Source organism: Symphalangus syndactylus, chromosome 13 (genome assembly GCF_028878055.3).
Source record: "Symphalangus syndactylus isolate Jambi chromosome 13, NHGRI_mSymSyn1-v2.1_pri, whole genome shotgun sequence".
Taxonomy (NCBI): domain Eukaryota; kingdom Metazoa; phylum Chordata; class Mammalia; order Primates; family Hylobatidae; genus Symphalangus; species Symphalangus syndactylus.
The window spans coordinates 75853271-75875821 of record NC_072435.2 but is presented as its reverse complement, the minus strand read 5'-3'; the positions used below and the strand labels follow the sequence as shown (position 1 = coordinate 75875821).

Below are 22551 nucleotides of genomic sequence, written 5' to 3'. Positions count from 1 at the left end.
ATGGATGATGAGGGAACAGACTAGGTTCAGAAAGAGAACAATTTTCATATGGAATAGAGAGTATTCCTACGAACATATTTCCTATGAAGTATAAACAAGGGATACATAGAAGATTGTGGAGCAGCTGGGACAATTAAGGACGATGAATTTATAGACGAACAAACTAGAATCATTTCTATTTTTTCCTAGAAATATTTACCAGCCAGCATCTTGGAAAAAACAAATAGTGGGGTCTTCTCAGAGTGAGGAATCTTCCTGGAGGATAAGTCACAATGACATGGTATGAGATCTAAGGAGCAAAGAGATGGTGTTGTTGAAATGTAACTATTCCATCCTGGAAAGGGAAACACTGTAGTCTGAAAAAATGTTGCACTGGAAGAATGAGAAGGAAAGAATGCTGAGTTAGATGCTGAAATCAGAGAGAAGGCGGACTATGTCTTGGTGTTCTAGGTTTACAGCCTCAAGACGGCTTGAAAGATTTTTCCAAGATAAAGGGTCTGGATGTGCCAGAAGTTAACAATTATTGCCAATATCTACAGTGCCCATTAGGACATGTATCCAGGGAAGTGGTGTTATCAGGGAAGAAACAGGTTTTAATTTATATAAGCAGGTGGAATATGGAAGAAAATAGGATGAAGGATATTATGATATAGGACAGAGCACTGCTAGGGAAGGTGAGAATTTCTTCTTGTGGACTAAACCTTAGTGACCTGGATATTTTATTCAAATAACATGAAAGATAAAGGCTGGTATAAAGGGGAGAAAATAGATGAAAATGAGTCTGATACTGCAACCATATAGTTCAGGAAAACATCTAGAATTCAATAAAAACAAGCAAGACTAGAAAAGATATACATGAAAGGTTTACATGTTTATTTCTTCTTTTAAATCACGATAAAGCATAATTCATTAAGTTGGGGTTTTATATTTGTGGAAATACAGTAAAGAGGATCATCTCTTTTTGCCCTCCCTTCAGTCTCCCAATGTTTTGGAGAAGAGTCAATGTAGTACACAGCTGGTACTCAAGCAACACGTGGGATAAAAAGCCTGTTGTATTTTTTAAAATGTGCTTTATAAATGTTTAGATAAGTATGCTATAAAGATTGCAGGTGGTATTGACACAATCCCCAAATAGTTAAAGGTTTCATGTTAGTTACCTGTTTCACGTTAGTTACCTGTTTCAGGTAGTGTGCTGACATGGCATGTGCTTTCATCACCTTCACCAGCTGAGGTTGAAGCTCTTACTTTAAAGACATATGAGGTATTGGCAAGAAGCTTTATGAAAGTGTACATGTGATCTTGGGGAGAGACTTTTGTAGAATTCCTTTCAACTGTTATCATATACTGCGTTATTATTCCATTTGCCTTTTTGGGTGGATCCCATTTCACTAAAACTGACTGCCAGCTTGTTGCCATGCACTGCATATTCTGCACGACATCTGGAACTTAAGAGATAAACATATGCCCAAAGTTAAAGTGTATACACATGTAAGTAGATAATTGATTGAATTACATGATCACTAGATACAACTGTGTTTAGAAGTAGAACTAGAAAAATATTTAATGTATCAAGTTTTCAATGTGTGCTTAAAAAGTCATTAACAGACTGAATCAAAAGGCTGTTGACTTGCTTTTTATGCTATTGTATTAATCATTACAGTATTGAACCAGTCACTATCTTCCAGCTCGAAGCACCAATCACATCCTCAAAAGCTCACAAGCAAATATGTAGCCTCAAGTCCAGGCCCAGGCAGCGTTTGAAAACTGCTCTCTTAATTGGAAAGGAATAATCTTAGCAATACTTTATTATGGAACATTTTTATGCAAAACATAGATGCAGGTGCCTCCCTGCTGTGACAAATCTGGGCTTCACAGTACTTGGAAACCCCTAACTAATTTAAAGGTACTGGTTTTTACTGGGATGGCTTCTTTGGAAGAATCTTGAGGATTTCATCTTTGAATACCTTTTGTAGACATCATTGGAAGGAAGATTTAAGGAGTCTCAGTCTTATTTTCTAGAGCTTCTCTGAATTTACTTGAAACTAACCCAATTTCTCAGAGGTCCTCTATATCTGGTAGGCCTGGTTAAAGAACAATATCCTAGCCCACCAAAGTGACTGCACATTAGAGAGACTGGTTACTTCCCACATAAATGTCCAATTAGCCAATGTCCCCTAATGGTGGCATTAGTAGAATAGTTTTTCCTGTCACAGTAAAAGATAATGGTAGAAGAAAAATTGGGACACAGTCAACTTGTGGATTACAAACAATGAAAATTGAAAGAAAATAACTTGCTGCCATTATGCAAAACATAGTGATTTAAAGAATACTCAGGTGATCCCTGACCTGCCTACACCTCTCTACCTGGGTCTAAACTGAGCTGTTATAAACTTTTCTTCCTCTGTAAGAGGGAATATGTGGCATTAAAAATTTTTTTTAAAGATAATTTCTGGGCTGATCAAGGGATCTGGCAATTAAATGCTATTAACTATTCACTTCCTTGTCTTCAGAATCATACAACAACATTTTTATAAAATAAGTTAACATAAGATAGTTGACAATCTGCTGAACTTTAGTTTCTAAATCCAGATTTTGTGAATATCTATTTTCCTGATTTTTTGAACCTCAAAAAAAAAAATAATTAACCAGTGATATTAAAACACTTAAAGGTGAAAATTTTATTTATTTAAATAATCAGAGTATAGAATGTTGGGGTACAATTGTATCTTACTGATAAAAAGTATTTATTGGTTTACAGAAGACTTTCTACAAGATTAGCCTTGATTCTTATTGTCCTCATGTACAAATATTATTAAAATATTTTTTTATTTATGGGTTGAATACTTTTATATTCTGTCACTCATTCACAACATGCATTTCCTACAGTCGTGTCCACTCTTCACTAGAAGTCAGAAGGCCAATGTTCTAGTCAGCTTCTTCACTAATTTTCTCAAGGTCCTTTTCATCTAATCTGGCTCAATCATGGCTTCTTCATCTGTAACATGGGAATGGTGGTAACAGTAATATTCAGGGGGCATTTACTGTGTGTCCAACACTCTATGAAGTGGGCATTTATGTGTGTCTAACACTCTATAAAGTGCTTTATGTGGATCTTTTCAAATATTTTTGACAACAACATTATGAGATGGCTACTGCTAATGTGTGCTTCTTTTCAGTGAAGGATACAGAGGCACACAGAGTCGTGAGCCTTTGCCAAGATTATACAACTAGTAGGTCATGGGGCTCAAATTCAAATCCAGAAAATGGCTTCACAGCATGTACTTTTATCCACTATAAATGCTATTTATTTTGCATCTCTTACAGGAATGCATGAAAAACAGTCTCAGGTAGTCATAAATTTATGCAAAAATGATTAATTTAGTAGTCAGTGGTCTACCATCTCGATTTAAAGATTCACTAACATACCAGGAAGTGCATCCAGAGCTGATAAGAAGAAATGACTAGAACGGGATCTTTTGCTCATTCAATAAACATTGACAGAAGTAAACAAAAAAAAAATTAAGAAGAGGTGCTTCTAAAGGTATGCTCCAGTTGAGAAAAGGAAAAGTACATTTCTAAGCCATCATTAAATAGGTCCTAAATAAAAACTATTCAGTGTGCACACAAACGCAAGATATGTCATGTATACTACATGTGTGACACAGCAGGTAAGCTGTTGATGAATTAGACCAATGATATTTCAGTGTCCCCCACATGGTAAAGATGGGATGATGGGAACATAGGGGGCTTATGCAATGACTCATGCTCTCCAAATGTCACAACTCATCTTCTTAAAAGAAAATTATAGATATTGTTTCATTAAAAATATAAATCGGCCTGTTAAAAGTGACTGCTAGTTCATTTCCCCCCTTTTCCCCAGCTGTCTCAAACAATTCTAAGAATTAGGTAATTTTCACAGATATCTAGAAGGCTATTTTGTTCCCAAACTACTTTTTAATTTCAACTTCCTCCGTTCAAAAGGAAAAACCCTGTGTAAAAATATATGTATAAACACACATACAGCATAAGATTTCACACAAGACCAAGACTAAACGTAAAGCACTGAAATGCAATTTCCCTTTGAGTAGACTCTTAAGTAATGATACTTTATCATATAAACTAAGAAAAGGAAAAGAAAGGTGTTAAATATAAAAAGAAACATTTTAGGCTCAAAAACTGTATCTAACCTGATTCTTGGGTTGTGAATTTTACTACATTACTAAATTGATTGCCATTTCCAACTTTGGTGAACGCAGATACACGGATAGAGTAGGTGCTGACTGGTTCCAGTCCAACAAGTTTGGCTTCAGTTTTAAAACCTGATATATTCTGAAAAGCAGAAAAAAAATTATTAGTCAATGCATTGTCAAAAAATTGTTCATCATTGGAATATTTTCATTGAAGTTATTCCTTTTATATTTAACCTATAGTTTAATAAGCATGGATATTTTAAATTATAATAAAACAAATATTAGCATTTATTTTGTGCCATAGAGTGTGCTCAGTTTATGATACAAGGATGAATTGGGCACCTTCTTTTCCCTGAAGAACCTCATAATTGCCTGTTTTAGACTTTTTTTTTTTTTTTCTTGACAGAGTCTCATTTTGTTGCCCAGGTTGGACTGCAGTGGTGTGATCTCTGCTTGCTGCAACCTCCACCTCCCAGGTTCAAGCCATTCTCCCTGCCTCAGCCTCCCAAGTAGCTGGGATTACAGGTGCGCACCATCACACCAGCTAATTTTGGTACTTTTTAGTAGAGACGGAGTTTAGCCATGTTGGCCAGGCTGGTCTTGAACTCCTGACCTGAGGTGATCTGCCCACCTCGGCCTCCCAAAGTGCTGGGATTACAGGCGTGAGCCACTGCACCTGGCGTATAATTGCCTTTTTAAAAAACTAGAGTGTTTTATTTTCATGATTTTTACTTGGAATTATATACTCATTTTTTTTAATTTGCTATAATTACAGTCTGCAATTTAAATCCAACTTGTGTGTAGTCAGAGATACTTGATTTTTCTGAACTCATCTAAATTCATTTTTAATACCCACAGCATTCCTGTGTAAATTTATTTATTCTTCAGCTACTGTATGTAGACACTGGCAAAACAGCAGTGAATAATAATTTTAAAATATCTGCTTCTATGAAGCTTAAATTGGGAGTTTTTCCAGCCAATTCCTAAATTTATAATTTAACACTGTTATTAGAGATATGAGGAAAGGAACAAAAGAGTATCATAGTTGCCCAAGGAGGAATATGCTTTCTCATAGAAAAAATTATCATTAAGTACAAAGTTTTCATTCAAAGATAATTGTCTTAACCAAGAAAGCAGTTACGATTAATCAATTATCCTCATGGACAGAGAAGATAATCTCCTATCTGTTATAAATGTAGGAATCTTACATTATATCTAACAAAATATAAACCATGTTGATCATTTATTAAACACCACAGCAACAGAAATTTTAACAAGAATATTAATTCTTGGGGAATTTACAATTAGAATCCTATTTTAGACTATTCTCTAGAAATTCACTGACTTATTTTAGGGGCTCACTGAATCTCTTTATTTCAGTCATTCCTTCCTGCTTACTATTTATAAAACATACCATTAGATAATCTGGAGATTACAGACACATATAAGGCATGGTCCATGCCATCAAGGAATTTTTATATTAACTAGAGAAATCTACAATTTCTGAATGAGAAAAAATTAAACACAAAACAAGCAAATTATGATTTTGGTTAGGAAGGGCTAAAAACCAGAGAAACAACTGAACCCAAGAGGGCATAATAATAAGAGAGTAGTTTATGGGATAGTGAACAGATTTACACAAGAATATGTTGTCAAAAAGGGAAACATGAGTGATGGATACTTATAAACATATTCTAATTGAACTTTGTACTAAATAAATAATTTCTTTCAGTATGTGTGAGTGACCTAAGTCACCTATTGATTTCATTATCTGTGGACCACAGTGGATTGACTGGGATAGCAGTAACACTTGAAGTGGTTCTAGCATTATTCTACCTCCACAAATGCACATATAATTTGAAAGAAGAAAAAGAATAGAAAAACAATAGAAAAACAGAGAAAATAATATAAATTGATACTGTCAGAATATCAGGGTAGATGAAAGAGAAAGGAAAATAGAACACACTAGGAGAGAAAGCGAAATAGAAAAAGGAAAGCAGATATAGTAACTAGATGCTTAGACAGGGAAAAAGATGGCATGAGAGTACATTTAAAGGAATTTGAAAGCAAATAAGATTATGAAAATTGATGAAAGAGAAAATAGATGTAAAAAGGAGTAACATGAGGTAGTAGATTTTAAAACACAAAACTACTGCCCATCTCAAATGTTGTATTGAATATTTAATGGTATAAAGATGGCACTTTTGCTACTTGTGAAATAGTAAAGATGTGCTTCTATTGAGAAAACCTGTTTACAAATCTTAGAATATAAGTTATTCTCATGTTCACATAATGGCATATTGTCATTTTATGCTTACTGCTATTACAATGTTGGACAGATTTTTTTTGTTCTTTTAAAAACTGTGTACAATTACAGCAACAATAGCTAACATGTTTATCACATGCTTGGAATTGTTCGAAATCCTCTACGGAGACTTTCCTTTATAATCCTCAATTTTGAATGTACATATTTTTGTAACTCTCATTTTGCATTAAGAGGTAAGCAATGTCCCTACTGAAGCACAGTAAGTCTCAAAGGCAGAATCTGAGCCAGGTAATTTGAAGTCAGAGCCCTTGCTTCACTACTATGCTAAGAAAGCCTATGTTACAGATCACCATTCTGAGGAGATAAGATCCATATATAGACAACCACACTCTAACGCACATACACAATTATCCTAGGAGTGCGATTACTCTAAGAAAATGATTCTTTTTTCCTTTTGATATCTATCTCCCAGTGACCCATACAGACAAAGCAAATAAAAAATGGAATAATGTTAAGAGTAAACCAGAGATAGATAGGGCAAGAGGCTTCATGTCATTTAATGTAATTTCACACCTCTGGGAAACAAATTTCACATTTATGGAGTAATATGACTCAAATTATTCTCAGACTATCAAGTTTTAAAGTAATATCTTGGTTTCCAGAAAGAAAGTCATTGTTCCTGATGACATAAAGTTAATGCCTGCTTTTGATTTTTACTATTCAATTTGTAAGCTACATATGCTATAACAATGATTTACCATAGTCATAAACTGTAATGCTCATAATATTGAGTAAAATGTTTACTGCAGATTTTTTGCTCTCTTCTTCCTGTAAACTAAATAAGAACATTCCAGGACTCCATTTGCCTTTGGGGAAAAAAATAAGAAAATTTTCTTAAATAAATGCTTGTTAATTACATTTTGGCAATTAAATGCTAGAAATCACAGACATATATTTGAGACTCTTTGTTACATCAGTTCTGTGGATATTTTTCACTAATTCTGAATCCCCAAAATGGAGGAGGGAAAATGTGGTTAGTGTTGCAAATGAATTATTCTTGAAAATAAACAAATAAGGATATATCATGAAAGACCAATTAGTGTAGGATCATATGCTATTGGGAAGGATGAACAGAAGTCCAGAATAAATATAAATACCTTTCTAAAAGGTTAAAAAGATTCCCTTGGTACTGCTGTTAACAATAGATAGAAATACATTTTATATTTGTAAGCCAGAAAAAATTACTATACACTTTCCAGCATTGACAAAATGATGCAACTGTTTCTTAAATTGTAGATATCTAGAAGTTACAAAACTAAGTACATTGCTCTACAAAGTATTCAGCTTATATATCTGGCAAATGCTTGCTTGTGTTTTCCATCAGCATCCTTAAATTGTAGGAAATAAAGAAGCTTAAAAAAATAGCATTGTTTAATTTAGTAGTTCATTTTCCTCCTATATGTCAAAAGATTTTAATTCAATTTCTGATTTTTAAAAATAAACATATACTGTTATAATCAACCTACCTTATAATATATAGTGTCAGTTTCATGTTCATGAATTTTAAAACTATATACTTTAACAATACCGCCTGGAAGAGGACTTGGGCTCCATTTCAGCCATACAAAGTCTGAAGTACAGTTGATTAAAGTCAAATTTTGTGGAGGTGCTAAAGGCACTGTAGGAAAACACATGATGAAACTTACATTCATAAAACCTTTAACATAAAAATAGCACTGTGACTTACTTTCTTGAAGACACTAGTTAGAAAAGATTTATAAAATGATCATATTTTAATTTCAGAAACAAATATCATAATTAATTATAATTTGTATTTGGACATAGTAGTTCCAAAGTAGTTTTAAACAGGACAGGAAATTCTGAAGCTCAAATTGCAAAAAAAATTCAACAAAGTAAATATAATGGTAAGGCTGTTACAAATAGACAATCAGATACCCTTTCATACTCCATGCTGTTCCTTAAAAAGAGAGAGCAGGCGCTGCAACAGTGAAATTGTTTGAAGAAATGTGGATTCCGGCTTACCTGACTCATCTGTGTAAAAGAAAAGAATACTGGAAGGACCAAGTCCTTTTATAGTTCTTGCAGCAGCAAAAAAGCTATATAATGTAAATGGTGAAAGCTCTTCCAATATTATGTAATTATCAGAAGTAATGAAAGAATAATTTTCATTTGGTCCTTGTAAAGTTAAATCATAACTTATTATTGCACCATTTGGCTTTACTGGGGGATCCCATGATAAGAGAACTGAGGTAGAGGAAAGGTTTTTAAAAGTGTTGATTATTGGTGAAGTTTCTGGGACTACAAAAGAAAAAGAGAATATTAAATGAAACAAAAGTGAATCAGCATTATAAAAGAGGATTCAATCATAATGGGATTTGATTTTCTTAGCAGATTATTTTAAGAAACATTGTGTTTATTGAAAGGCTAATTACTTGAGATCAAACAGAATCAATATAATTGAAGACTGTTTCCTATCAGAAAGCAATGTAAATGAAAAGAACAACAATCTGCTTAATAGGCAATAAAAGGGTCTAGCCTACCATCTTCTTCAGTTTTGATGTATAGATGGGCAGTATAGGTATCAGAGAATCCCTTTTCTGTTGATGGAGTAATTTTTAATATATAATCAGTGTATTTTTCCAGATTATCAAAATATATGCTTCTCTCATATGTAACTAGAGGTGGTCTCACGTGGCGAGGAGTCTGCTGTAAGATCAGTGAAACATAGTAGAAGACTAGACCGTTTGGTTGAGCCGGTGGGACCCAGCTTACATTTATTGCAGTTGACGAAATGGATTCGTAAGTCAGGTTTCCAACAAGCCCTTCAGGTACTACGATAGGTAATGGGCAAAATACAAAAATCATCAGTTACCCTAAACAGAATCTAAATTCACAAACTGAGTATAATTGTGGAAATGGCAACTATTACATCATCAGCTCTTAAATTATTGAAATGCAGATGTGGTAAACATTCACCTATTATAAAATATCTTCCAAATAATTATTTTAAAAATCATTCAAAATAAACTCTGTCATCTTTAATATGTATGGGAATTGTTTCTATAATATTCTTTTGGCTGTTCTTTCCTACTATGTGGAGATTGTGTGTGTGTGTGTGCATAATATGTGTATGTATACTGCTTTATTTAAATATTTTCATAATTTATATTATTTAAACCATCTCTTTAGCTTATTTCTTCTAAATATTACCCTTGTTGTACATATGAGGAAACTAAAGCTCAGAGCCATTAAGTGACTTCTCCAAGGTCATGTGGGTAGCCAGAAAAATCAATACTAAAAACTTTCCTAAGATCTAGTCTCAAAATCTCTCCAGTCACCAGATTACCAACTCACATTTGTATATTAAAAAGTTATTCTACTTACACACAAGTTCCAATTCTCAGATATAAGTTGTATTGTGACATTAAACTCTATTAATGTAAATTTGACATCCACCTGGAGTAGTGCATAGTGAGTGCTTATTATCCATGGTGTGGAAATTATAACTGATAAGATGTTATAGGTTGGCAAAAATCCTGGGAGAGATCTGCATTTAAAGAATGCCTGAAATGGTATTGATCATATATTACAATATAACATTTTTGCTAAAGCCTCCCCAAATACATATTTCCCCACATTTATCATTTATTTTTATATTGACCAACTTGTCAACAATTCAAAAGATTGTTCCAACAACAAATCAAGCATTCACTTCTCATGCTTAAGGAATCTATCAATTTATAGCTTTCAGATAATAAACATGGAGTTTTACTCCAGAAGTTTAGGTCACTGCCATTTCTCAAAAAGGGATTAATCTTTGAAAATAAACAAGCAAATGGATGACAGAAACAACTACAAGAAAAATAGGCAATGATCCACTTATCACCGTATTCTGAAAATTGAAACGTAAAAAACATCAAGATCTTCAATCATTAATGATACAGTTTTCTGAATACTCAAGATAAATAGGATTCTTCAGAAGATGCATACTAGAAACTTCTGGAGTTAAAAAAAAGATTCTGAATATATTAGTCACAAACACAGTGAGAACAGAAGTGCTGCAGAGCCCTATGTAGATTCAAAGTCTGAAAAGAAAACAAGTTGCTAGAGATTTTTTAAGTCATTAAAGAAAATGAATAAATAAATTAACTACTGGAAAATTCATCCATGTATGCAGTACTTTTTGTGTCCATAACTGGATGGCCATGACATCTTTTGAAGCAATAAAAAGAACAGAATTTTCATGAATGGATGTTAGCGGTTTTGTTGAACAGAAGAGGCTATTACTGCAATAGTTTTGTAAGTATATTAATTGCATTTTCAAACTCCTGTAATGAACGTGTCTAAATAAAAGACGTTATTACAAATTCAAACAAATAGAAAAAGTTCCTAAAATAATAAGTTTTAAATTAATCATATTAAAGATTAATAAGTGTTTTTTGTTTACATACTGTCTTGATCTGTGTATACTTCAACTATGTCACTGCTTTTATTCCCATTTCCAACTGAAGTACTTGCCGTTAACCAAAACGTATAGTAGCTGAATATTGCCAGTTTATCTATAATTGTGGATACAATCATATTGTCAAAGTCATTGGTTACTTCATGGAGTGTAAAATTCTGAAAAATAAACACATAGCTTTCATTGTTCAGAATGTATTTTTTCAGTGTGCATGAACACTTCAAAATAATTGTTATCAATGAATTGATTTTATTATTTATCATTATTTTAATATGTTGTTTTAGGAAAATCAACATAGAACATTTTTTATTGCAACAAATAAACTGGAAATATGTTTGTACTAAAAGAGAAATAGATGGTGGTTTTTATTGCAAAGCCAATATAAAAAATGAGCAAAGAGTAAAAACTCCAAGCCAACAATGAAGAAGGTCAAGTGGCCAAATGGAAATGCTACAACTGTGCTGATCAGTGTCACCTTCCTTATAAAAACATTCAAGTAATTTTCAAAGCATCAGCTAATTTTAAACAAGTTTGGGAGTATTAGAAAACTTTTAATTTTGTTCCTTTCTATTTGTGATAAAGGAATTTCGAATGTGTTTGCCTTTTTCTATGAACTCAAATAGCTATTATTATCCACATTTAGTGGGTTTTCAGACTTTCACATTTCTTTTCAGACTTTGCTTCTCACAGTTGTAGCAAAGGGATGGCAAACTGATCTACTCTCTGATGTGTAAAGTAAGAGAAAGTTCTAAATTTTCTTGCCTGACTCCTACTTACATTTTTCCCCAAGGCTTAAAAAAATTATTAGGGTATTTATGCAATCATTTTCTTTCCTATCAAATTTTAAAAATAAAACACATTGCCAAATAAAATTAATTCTAAAATAAAAGGAGACTTAAACGTATAGGTAATCAGTTATAGGTAATAATTTTATAATTTCCATCTGCACAGAGTAATCTGAATCATTCCAATCCACATGAAGACATTTAAGTCCTATAGACCTGCACTCAAATTCTGGCAGGGTATCCTGGATAAATCATCTAATCTCAAAGCTTTTCTTCCTTCAACTGTAAAATGGAAATAATCGTCTCCACTTCACAGACAACTTTTGAGGATTAATTGACATGAAGCACAAAAAGCCATTAATACCATGTCTAGCACACAATAAAAAAAACAGTAATTAGTTTCATTTAAATGAATAACATAGGATAGGCAAATTTACTAAATTTATAGTAAGAATGGTTCTGAAATTTATCAACAAATTAAATTTAGCAAAATTTTATGGTTCTTTTGCCAGTATTCAGGGAAAAATATAGTGCAATAAAAGATTTACTTCAATTTTGTGGTGATTTACATAGAAATAGACAAGTTAAAGTAATATAGCAATCTCATACAAAATATGATCCATGAACTTTAATACCTTCCAATACATCTACTTTACACATGGAACAACTAGCTTATATAAAGCACCACTTAAAAGTATTAACATAGCTTTTTGATGTGAATTTTAATTTTTGTTAAAAGAATTTATTCTGATTACCTATGACCTTGATGGCTAATATGTAACAAATTATCTTAATCACCCAGAAGTCATTCCTGCTGAGTGTGTGACTTAATGTGCATAGGCATGTAACAAATTTGTAACATTAGATCAATTATCCAGATGATTATTTTACTCAGCTGTTTATTTTTGCACAAAAATGTCTTTTGGCACAAATTATCTAATTAAGGCTTATTTTTTTGTTTATGTAAATATAGTCAGAAGGTATTTAGTAAAACCTTTTCAAATTTGACCAACGAACTAATATTCATGTAACACTTTTTTTTTTTCTTTGAACAGAGTCTCACTCTGTTGCCCAGGCTGGAGGGCAGTGGCACAATCTCGGGTTCACACCATTCTCCTGCCTCAGCCTCCCGAGTACCTGGGACTATAGGAGCCTGCCACCATGCCAGGCTAATTTTTTGTATTTTTAGTAGAGATGGGGTTTCACCGTGTTAGCCAGGATGGTCTCGATCTCCTGACCTCATGATCCGCCTGCCTCAGCCTCCCAAAGTGCTGGGATTACAGGCGTAAGCCACCACACCCAGCCCATTTAACACTTTTTAAAATAGAAGACATTATGCCAGGCACACTAAGGAAACGTAAGTAGGTAAAACTTAAAAAGTAGAAAAGTTAATATGCTGTACAAAATACAATGTGCAACAACTAAAGGAAGAACAATATGGATTGCCAAGTAGTAGCAAAGAGGTTAAATTCTCCAAGATAAGAAGAAGGAAAGATGGCTTTGCTACATACTCAAGGGCTCCAAAATTATGACTATATACTAAAAGTGATGTTGGTCTATTATAATATTTTTAAAGTCTTTCAATTAAAATATATATTGAGCATTAAACGTATGTCTAACATAGTTGCAGAAGACTTTCGGAGATGAAAAAATAAATATTACACAATTCTTTTTCTACAAGATGCTTGTCATGGCATAAGGGGACTAAGAGAAGCAACAGTTATCGGTAATAGGAGGCAGAATATGATATGCCATGCATGACATATTCTACAAAGTTCTGTAGGAAGGGGAAAGACGATAAGGAACAAATAAAAAGGTATACACCTATTCTGCTACATAATTTTCATTTAGAGGCTTTCTTCTACTAATTCAAATTAGAAAATTAGGTAGTGAAGGTATTGATGCTATTTTTAACATTAACTTTAAGAATAAGTTAAAGCATGGATAAACTTCAAGCAATATGAGACTATACTTCTGAAATATTTTAACATCATTAGCCTGTGCCCTCTTGCAGCTGTCACACTTAAAAGCATTCTTAAGATTATTTAATAAAAGATAACATGTTCTAAGGCAGATGAATTGCAAATTAGATCTTATTACACACCCAGGTGTGAATAAGTAGGTTTAGACGATCATGTTGGAACCATAGTTTGATACTTATGCTATATTATTTAGATATGGGCAAAGAGAACCAAAATATAAATCACATAGAAGCCATAAGTAAATTGTACAGAGACAAAATGATTGCTAAAATTTAGAACTACTGGAACAATTGTGTGATGTTTTTTAAATGCATAAAAAAGGAAAATCTCCAATTTGCATATCTTCTATGGGTATAATGACATATTGTTACAATTGTAAACAACATTTTGGTTAAAAAATAAATTGCCTCTCTAGGCCTCATTTCTCTTCCCTACAGAGAACAAAACAAAAAGCAAAAACTGCGTGTCATACAGAGTAGAAAACTAGACCTTCCTTTCTCCTTCTGCTCTTAAGGCATTTGTTCAAAAGTGTTGATTTATGATTACATCTGTAACTATATCTACATGTCTTTTATTACAGCTATAATTATATCTACGTCTTTTATAAAGTAGTTTTCTCTTTGCATCAAGTTGTAAATAGACAGACTTATACAATGCTACTCTTACAGAACGGAATATAAACACTAAACCACCTTCTGGACTTTGTCTTTCTCCCTGCTAGGTTAGTCCTGAGATAGCTTGCAAGTTCTGCTCTTGCCCTCTTCATTAGCCTACACTGCACTATAGCTGCTCTAAAGTCTTAATTCCAGAGGCTGTTACTCAGGAGAGCTAACTAGTAACTAAACTTGGGCTGTCAGTCACAAATGGGATTATGTAACTCAGAATTTGTAAGACTTATCTTTCTTCTTCTTTTACTTAAAAGGATGGAAAGAATTAAGAATCATCTAAGGCACAAACATGTGGTCAATAATTTCTACCACTAAGGGATGTATTCTATACATTGCAGCATTTCTTCTAAATTCGTGTTTTTCTTTTTTTTTTTTTTTTTTTGAGATGGAGTCTCGCTCTGTCGCCCAGCCTGGAGTGCAGCGGCGGGATCTCCGCTCACTGCAAGCTCCACCTCCTGGGTTGACGCCATTCTCCTGCCTCAGCCTCCCCAGTAGCTGGGAATACAGGTGCCCGCCACCACGCCTGGCTAATTTTTTGTATTTTTAGTAGAGACGGGGTTTCACCGTGTTAGCCAGGATGGTCTCGATCTCCTGACCTCATGATCCGTCCGCCTCAGCCTCCCAAAGTGCTGGGATTAGAGGCGTGAGCCACCACGCCCGGCCATGTTTTTCTGATTATATTCCAGCTCTCTGCATCTTTGATTCAATCATAATCACCCCAATTATCCTTTTTATATGTTAGAGTTCTGTGAAACATCTAATTTGGAGAAATAATATAATTCTGTTGAAAATTGAAAATATATTTTCAAAGCAAATGCATTTTAGCTATTTTCATAGCCATCATCATTCACATCCTAGAGAGTGCCCATCTACAAACTGTGCAAGCCTAGAACCTTATCTATGACGAATTAACTAAACACATTCCAAGTGGTCTTCATTTCATCTGACATTAAACATTAACTACTAATATACTATTATTATAATAACCCTTCCTGCTATCAAAAACTTTTTTAATTAAAGAAAAACAAACACATCCAAACACTACAACTATTTATATCATATACAAACAAATGAAGAAAATTTAGCTAATAAATAACTTTGAGGATAAATGATACCATCAGCACTTTAGAGAACACTTCTTGGAGGAAGTGTAATTGAGGGCCATCTTTATAAACAGAATTTTCAGTTGGTGGCAGATTCACTATTTTTAATACATATGACGCTTATGTAGAAGTGTGTGTGTGTGTGTGTGTGTGTGTGTGTGTAAAGAGAGATTAAATGTATCTGACATTTCTACACCACATTTTTCTATGTCAATGAGAGTTTTATAAAATACATCTGTGCCTAATTATCAATGTAAGGTAAACAATTTCTTTTACTGTGACAAGTCTGTATTATTAATAAAACTTCAAGATGTTAATAACGAACTAGAAGAAAATTCAGTTCTTACCTGCATAAAAGTACCTGAAGTATTTCTGTAATAAACAGAGTAATATTGTATAATCCCATTAGGTTTTGAAGGAGGTGTCCAGAAAAGAATTATTGATGAAGAACTGAGGTTTACATAATAAACATCTTTGGGAGGATCGCTTGGTGCTATAAAACAAATAATTGAACAAATTACTGTATTTGTGGTTACAAGTAATGTCTGAAATGGCCTGAATTTTACCTACAGTTTATAAATTAAAGTGATAAAAATTGTTTTTCAAAAAAGCTTGAATTAGAAATGTCAGAAATGAAATCCATAAAAAGCATTGGGTCACCTCTCTAATACTTTATTATAGGCATATTCAAGCTGAAGACAGATGGATTTCTCACTCATAAAATACTATCTCCGTTCTAAAACCTGTCCACTGCTCTGGATATGAGAACAATATTATAACAGGTTTCTAATACAAAATACATGATTTGAAATTCTAATATAACAGAATTTTTAAGTCATAGACAAATGATTCATGCATTTTATGTTGTTTCATTTAATAAACACATAAAATTCTATTTGTCAAATAACTTCTGTGCTAAGTGCTTCTAAAAAATATAAACTTATGTAATCTTCATAAGAACCCTGTGAAGTAGAATGATACTGTTTCCACATTACCAATGGGAAATTGAAGCACACAGAGATTAATTTTCCCAACATCACACAGCTAAAAAGTGATCAAAATGCAATTTTTCATCAAACTGATGATGAATATCAGGCTTCATCATACATTTTGATATTTGAATTTTTTTCTGGGCAGGATTTTTTTTTTAAAGAAAAAGAACATTCTTTTAATTGGCATACATCCTTAACTCACCTCCCTCTGGTGTTTGAAAGCTAATGATATTGCTTCTTGTTTTCCCATCACCAAATCTGGTGCTAGCTGTTACATAGGCACTGTATTCAACATTATAATCCAAATCTGATAACTCCAATGACGTTGCAGTGACATTAATAGTTTTTAATGATGATCTATTCCTGAGATAAAAAGAATATTATTTGTATAATTGAATTTTAAAAGTTAACATATACTTTTTGAGCATACTAACATTAAAAGTAAACAACATTAATATATGGAAATTTATTCTTCTAGATTAATAGAATAAAGATGCTGGTTATCCTGAAATACTGAAAATAGTAAATTTCAGAATTCTTTAGTAAATTAACTTATTTTGCTTTTAATTATATTCAGTAATTAGATCAAATGTTAATATGATGTTCATACTTAGAGTTTGCTTGGACCAATTTTAATGGATATTAAGGAATACTATGTACTAAAGTAATTACAGTATTCCCTTTCATACCGATGTTTTCATTGTCCAAACATTTGTTCATTTCAAATGCTGGCAAAATCTTATTTAAATTATTAATTTATAAAATAAACCTATCCTTCAAATGTTGTACAAAAGTAACATTTACTTCAGGCCAACATAAATAAATAACAAATATCTAAATAGTGATATGTAAAATAACAAGACTGTGGGCTCTCCTATAGTTATTTAATAGAAATGAGATTGAAAACAATGTTTATATATCATACAGGAAAGAAGAAAATATAGCTCACACCTCTCACTCAATCAAAATCTTTAAAGTATTTAAAATATCACTCCAGAAAAGAAAACAAATCAAATAAATATTGACTCAAAACTCTCCAAGTACATATCAAAATCTCAGGAGGGGAAAAAAGAGTCTAAAGAACAAAATATAACATTATTTTATTTCAGTCATCTTAGTTCAGTTTCCACAGTTTGAATTGGGTATAGATTAATATCTAAAACCAAAAAATGAACATGTGTATAGTGGTGCTGAAAAATGTGCATTATTTTTTATTTATATTTTAGGAATAATAAAGTTAGTTATTAAAGAATTTAGATAAGGGAATATGATCAGTAACACTGAAAAAGTATATGTCTCATGTAATCTCATATTTTTCTTCTTTAGACACACAAAGCACTGAAGAAGTAAATGAATATTCCCTCTGAATAGAAAATGCTCTTTCTTTACCATTGAAATATTTGAAGCCTTGAATCATTAGGAGGAATAATAGATTTTAAATGAATTAAGGGTTTCCACAGAGATACATTTCAGTCATGGTTTTACTACCACAGAAGCACCAAGTTATTCCAAATATAAGTTTTGTTATCTGAAAAATAGTTGGAAAGCTTACCACAGTGAGAAAAATATGGATTCGGAGTATGTGATTGGAGACAGGCAGGATTAGCCAGGCTATTCAGCAATTTGAAACAGTTTCATTTGACATCCTTTTTCAGGAGCAGTAGGGAGAGCTTTCTTTGACTCCATTGAGACCAGAGGAGACGGGCTTTTAAAACTCTCGATACTGTGGCTATTAGTCGCCAGAAACGATGCCTTCTCATAGAAACTACCCAATTCCATACTCTTATCATTGGTCGCAGGTCATCAGGACACTACAGAAGAGCTAATCCAAGATGGATCTCTGAAACTATGCAATTAGGACGAGTGTGGTGGCTCACACCTGTAATGCCGGCACTTTGGGAGACCAAGGCAGTTGGATCACTTGAGACCAGGAGTTTGAGGCCAGCCTGGACAACATGGCAAAACCCCGTCTCCACTAAAAATACAAAAATTAGCCCTGCTTGGTGGGCAGACCAGTGGTCCCAACTTTCAGGAGGCTGAGGCACGAGAATTGCTTGAACCAAGGAGGCAGAGGCTGAAGTGAGCCAATATCGGCAACCGCACTCCAGCCTGGGCAACAGAGCAAGACTGTGTCTCAAAAAAATAAATAAAATAAAATAAAATAAAGCTACACTATTAGCTCAAGTAATCTAATTGCATTATATCAATTTAAAAAATTATTTTCAATAATGTATTTCAATGTTATCTGCTACCTTGCATCACTACCTTCCTGCCCTGATTTTCACAGCAAAATCTTGCACATAAGTATCTACCAACTGTTAAAAAAAAAACTCAGATTATGTTCCATAGATAATGCAGAATCAAGGCAATTACCTGGAAATGGATATCAAAAATAAATTTTTATCTCAAATAGATATTTTAGTAAAAAGAAGCTAGTTGTTATAAATTATGTTAATAAAAACATAATAGTTCACTTCAGTTTGCATATATATAGTTTCAACATCTAGCCTAGTTTACTCCCAAGAGACAAAATTAAGCTAAAAAAATTTTTTTCAGATGTCTCGTCTGCTTGGGGTTTGTTTATTTTTCTTTTGGAGTTTAGGATTGTGGCTGATATTTTAATAAATAAGTTAGAAAAATATGGTAGCATGAATATTAATTAAAACAATTCAGAATATATCAAATATGTAAGAGATTATTTCCTATAAAACTGATAACTAAAAGAAAGAAAAAGGAGACAGAATTGAACTGTCACCAAGGCTTGAACTCCATTTTCCTAGTAGCTGTTACCGAATTGGAGATAACACATAAATCTCTGTGCTGAGGTGTGAGCTCTCTAATCTCAAAGGAGCAATCTTCTGAGCAATCCTGAAATTCAAAGGGTTTGGGTTCACTCCCTTTGAGCAAACCCTGTGTAGGAAATTCATGTATAGCAAATTCATCTTTGATGCTACTATAATAAGTTGTTACTCTTGCTTTTAGCTGGCTTGGTTTTAAAATCTGTTTTATTCTTATTAGCTTAAAAATATTATAATAGAATTATTATGTGTTCCACTATAATGTTTTATTTTCATTTATAAAAGCATATGTTCTATATCTTGATTTTTTTTCTCTTATCATGTTAACACCAATTATCTATAGCATAACGTTTTTGGAGTTGCATAATTTGGATATATCATAGCTATTTAGCCATTCTATGAATTAACTTTTAGGCTTTTTCTCTTTTTCATTTCTTTAGCTATTACTAACAATGATGCCACAGTTATCCTTAAAGAAGTATCTTTTCATAATAGTATTAAATTTTTTTGTTTTTTTTTTAGAGACAAGGTCTTGTTATGTTGCCCAGGCTGGACTTGAGTCCTGGGCTCACAGTATCCTACCACCTCAGCCTTCCTTCAGACTACGGGCATGAAACACTACACCGGGATACAAATTGTGTGTTTCATGAGTCAAATGGTTTGAACGCTTTTTAAAATTTTAAGATTACTACTCCAAAATGATTACTGTATCAAATTTTAAGTTATAATAATTATAATTATTTAGGATCATACCAGCAATGTGTGAGAGTACCCATTTTGGCAAACTCACATAAATCTCTGGATATTATTAATATAGTTAGATTTAAGCAGGTTTTTAGTTAGATTTTAGTTAGCTATTCCTGGCTCTGAGTGAGACAGAATGTTTTCTTACATGTTTGTTTGTCATTAGTGATCCATTAAAACAAATACTCACAAAAATAAACTTATTTATGGGTTTTTTATATTTTATTTTAGTCTTTTAAATGAAACACATTGTTAGTCTGAGCTCTTTAGACACCATTCGTTAGACAGTGTAAGCAAAGTTAACTTTCACACCTTCTGAATTTAGAGATGATATGTACAAAATCAATATTCAACAAAATCCAACAAAATGTAATTAGCATCTACTTTGTGTCGGGCACTACTTTAGGCATAAATATGAGTAAGATACAGCCCCTATCCTCAAAATAGAGAGATAAAGCAGTAAATAATTCTAAAACAATTTGCGAATAACAATGTGACTTCCTTAAGGACAAGGACAATAACCTTTTCCCTTAGTAGCTAAAAGTAAAGAACAAAGAAAGCAATGAGCAAAGAAATTAGTTGTGACCAAAGTATAAAAAAAGAGAATAAGGCATGGCCCCAAAGATCCAGGAAGTTATTCACTAGAAAGCTAGTTTGTAAAGTTTGAGAGTAGGATAGGGAGTTGAGGGAGGTGGGAGAAGAAGAGAGGAGGCCTACAGGACGAAGCAGGTCTAACTCTTACATATCCAAAGTCATAAACTGTGTACAAAGGGAGGGAATATAAATGTTACACAATACTTATTATCTAAAATATATTACTTTTCAACACTGGCCAAATCTCCCAACCAGTGACTGTTTTCAAACTGAGATGAAACTTGAAGGAAGTCCTCAGTAAAATGATTTTACTTATTTAACTCTAAACCTGTTTTTGAATAGCTTTCAAAGCTTTTTCGAATTTAGGAAATGAAAAAGAATTTAATTACTTTGAAATTATTCTGTAAAAACATAAGATGTAGTTGTTCTGTCTTTACTCATGGGTAACACCAAAAAAAAGTCTTCAATTGGGATAAATAGTCTCTAAGATGAAGTTATTTCCTAATTAATTTACAATTTTTTTTCAAAAGACATACCGCATTTGACATCTAGGGCATAAAAGAAATTCTAGATCAAAAGAGCAATTAATTTGCTTTACCAATTTCTTTGTTTACCTCTTACAACACCAAGTCCATGCTAGGCCTATGAAGGAATCCTGAATACCCAAACCATAGTAAATAAATTTCTCTGTTTCCATAAGTATGAATATGTATGGTTCTCTAGACAAGGTTTGAGACCCTTTGAAAAGTCATAGTTTTAATTTTAATCTTTATCATTTGATATTTTGTTCCATGTGCATAATCTACCCTGATGATACATCCATCCCTGTTCATTTTTGTGAATTTATTTTCAAAACTTTAATCAGTTATTATCTAAATGTTCTAGATTAATCCTTTTACTCACTAAATAGAACTCCCCAAAATGAAGAATGTGAACACTCACTTACTTGACTCTTTATTAGGTTATTTTTTTCCTCATATGAACCAGTGATGTTCATTAATTTTCCCATTATATAAGAAAACTACTCTTCTATGTTGTACTTTAGCATAATTACTCTACACAACTTGCTGGTATCAGTAGGCTAGTGATTATGTATTAAATAATCCCAAACTAGCAAGGCATAAACAGTTGCACGTTCCTAAAGCTGTTCTAGCATCTCAGAGACTGTCTGAGTCAAAGTAGGGTATTCATTTGTTGTTATTGTTCTTGTTGTCATCATTTGGTTGACTGGCTAATTTGGTTTGGTTTCGTTTGGTTTGGTTTGGCTTTGTTTTGCTTGTTTGCCTTTGGTAGGAAAGATATATTTAAAAGATTAAAGGAAAAAGCCACTGAAGAGAATGAGTTTGAAGCTGAGGAAGCATACACTAATAATCCATAGATAGCTTTAGAGCAGACACAAGGAATTAGGATCCAGAAGGCAGGAGGAACGATTGCACTTGAACTGAAAGAGAGAGATTTAGTATTTCATCCTCTGAGAATAGATGTAAATGAGTTGATGGATTCTGGAAGCAAGAATTTGAAGTAGTCAAATTTTTGCGATAGTCACCTCAATTTTAAGTTTAGAATGGAAGCTGGGTTTGTCTGCTTTGAATGAGGTGAGTGAGATTTAGCAAAAGGCTTGAAAATAGAGATGATTTGGGAAATTTCCAAGGACAACAGGAGAGAAAACTGATCAAAAACATGTAAAATGACTTCCCAGGGGTGCTCAAAGATTAGTGAGATTAGGAAAAAACAAGACTTTTAAATGTACAATACTTCTTTCTTTCATTACTTCAACAAGTATTTATTGAGGGCATAAAATATAAGTTATTATACTCCGTGATGGAAATATAAAGGTGACAAAGACATAACCTCTGGCTTCAATGGGTTTATAGCCACATAGTTATCATCCCATTAGGGCTCCAAAATTTGAGTAAAATACTTCAGAAAATGGGCTATTGGAGGAA

General features: G+C 32.9%; 1 protein-coding gene across 1 annotated transcript in view; it reads right to left on the bottom strand.

The window, feature by feature from the left end:
- Nucleotides 1-22551, bottom strand: part of PTPRQ (protein tyrosine phosphatase receptor type Q) — a 213369-nt gene that overhangs the window by 128560 nt on the left and 62258 nt on the right. Inside the window, exons 18-25 of the mRNA XM_055236614.1 lie at nt 16672-16832; nt 15825-15970; nt 10929-11097; nt 9018-9308; nt 8500-8775; nt 7983-8134; nt 4188-4329; nt 1176-1445 (exon numbers count right to left, since the gene is read on the bottom strand). Coding sequence (XP_055092589.1) covers nt 1176-1445; nt 4188-4329; nt 7983-8134; nt 8500-8775; nt 9018-9308; nt 10929-11097; nt 15825-15970; nt 16672-16832 — 1607 coding nt within the window. The remainder of the gene's footprint in view (nt 1-1175; nt 1446-4187; nt 4330-7982; nt 8135-8499; nt 8776-9017; nt 9309-10928; nt 11098-15824; nt 15971-16671; nt 16833-22551) is intronic.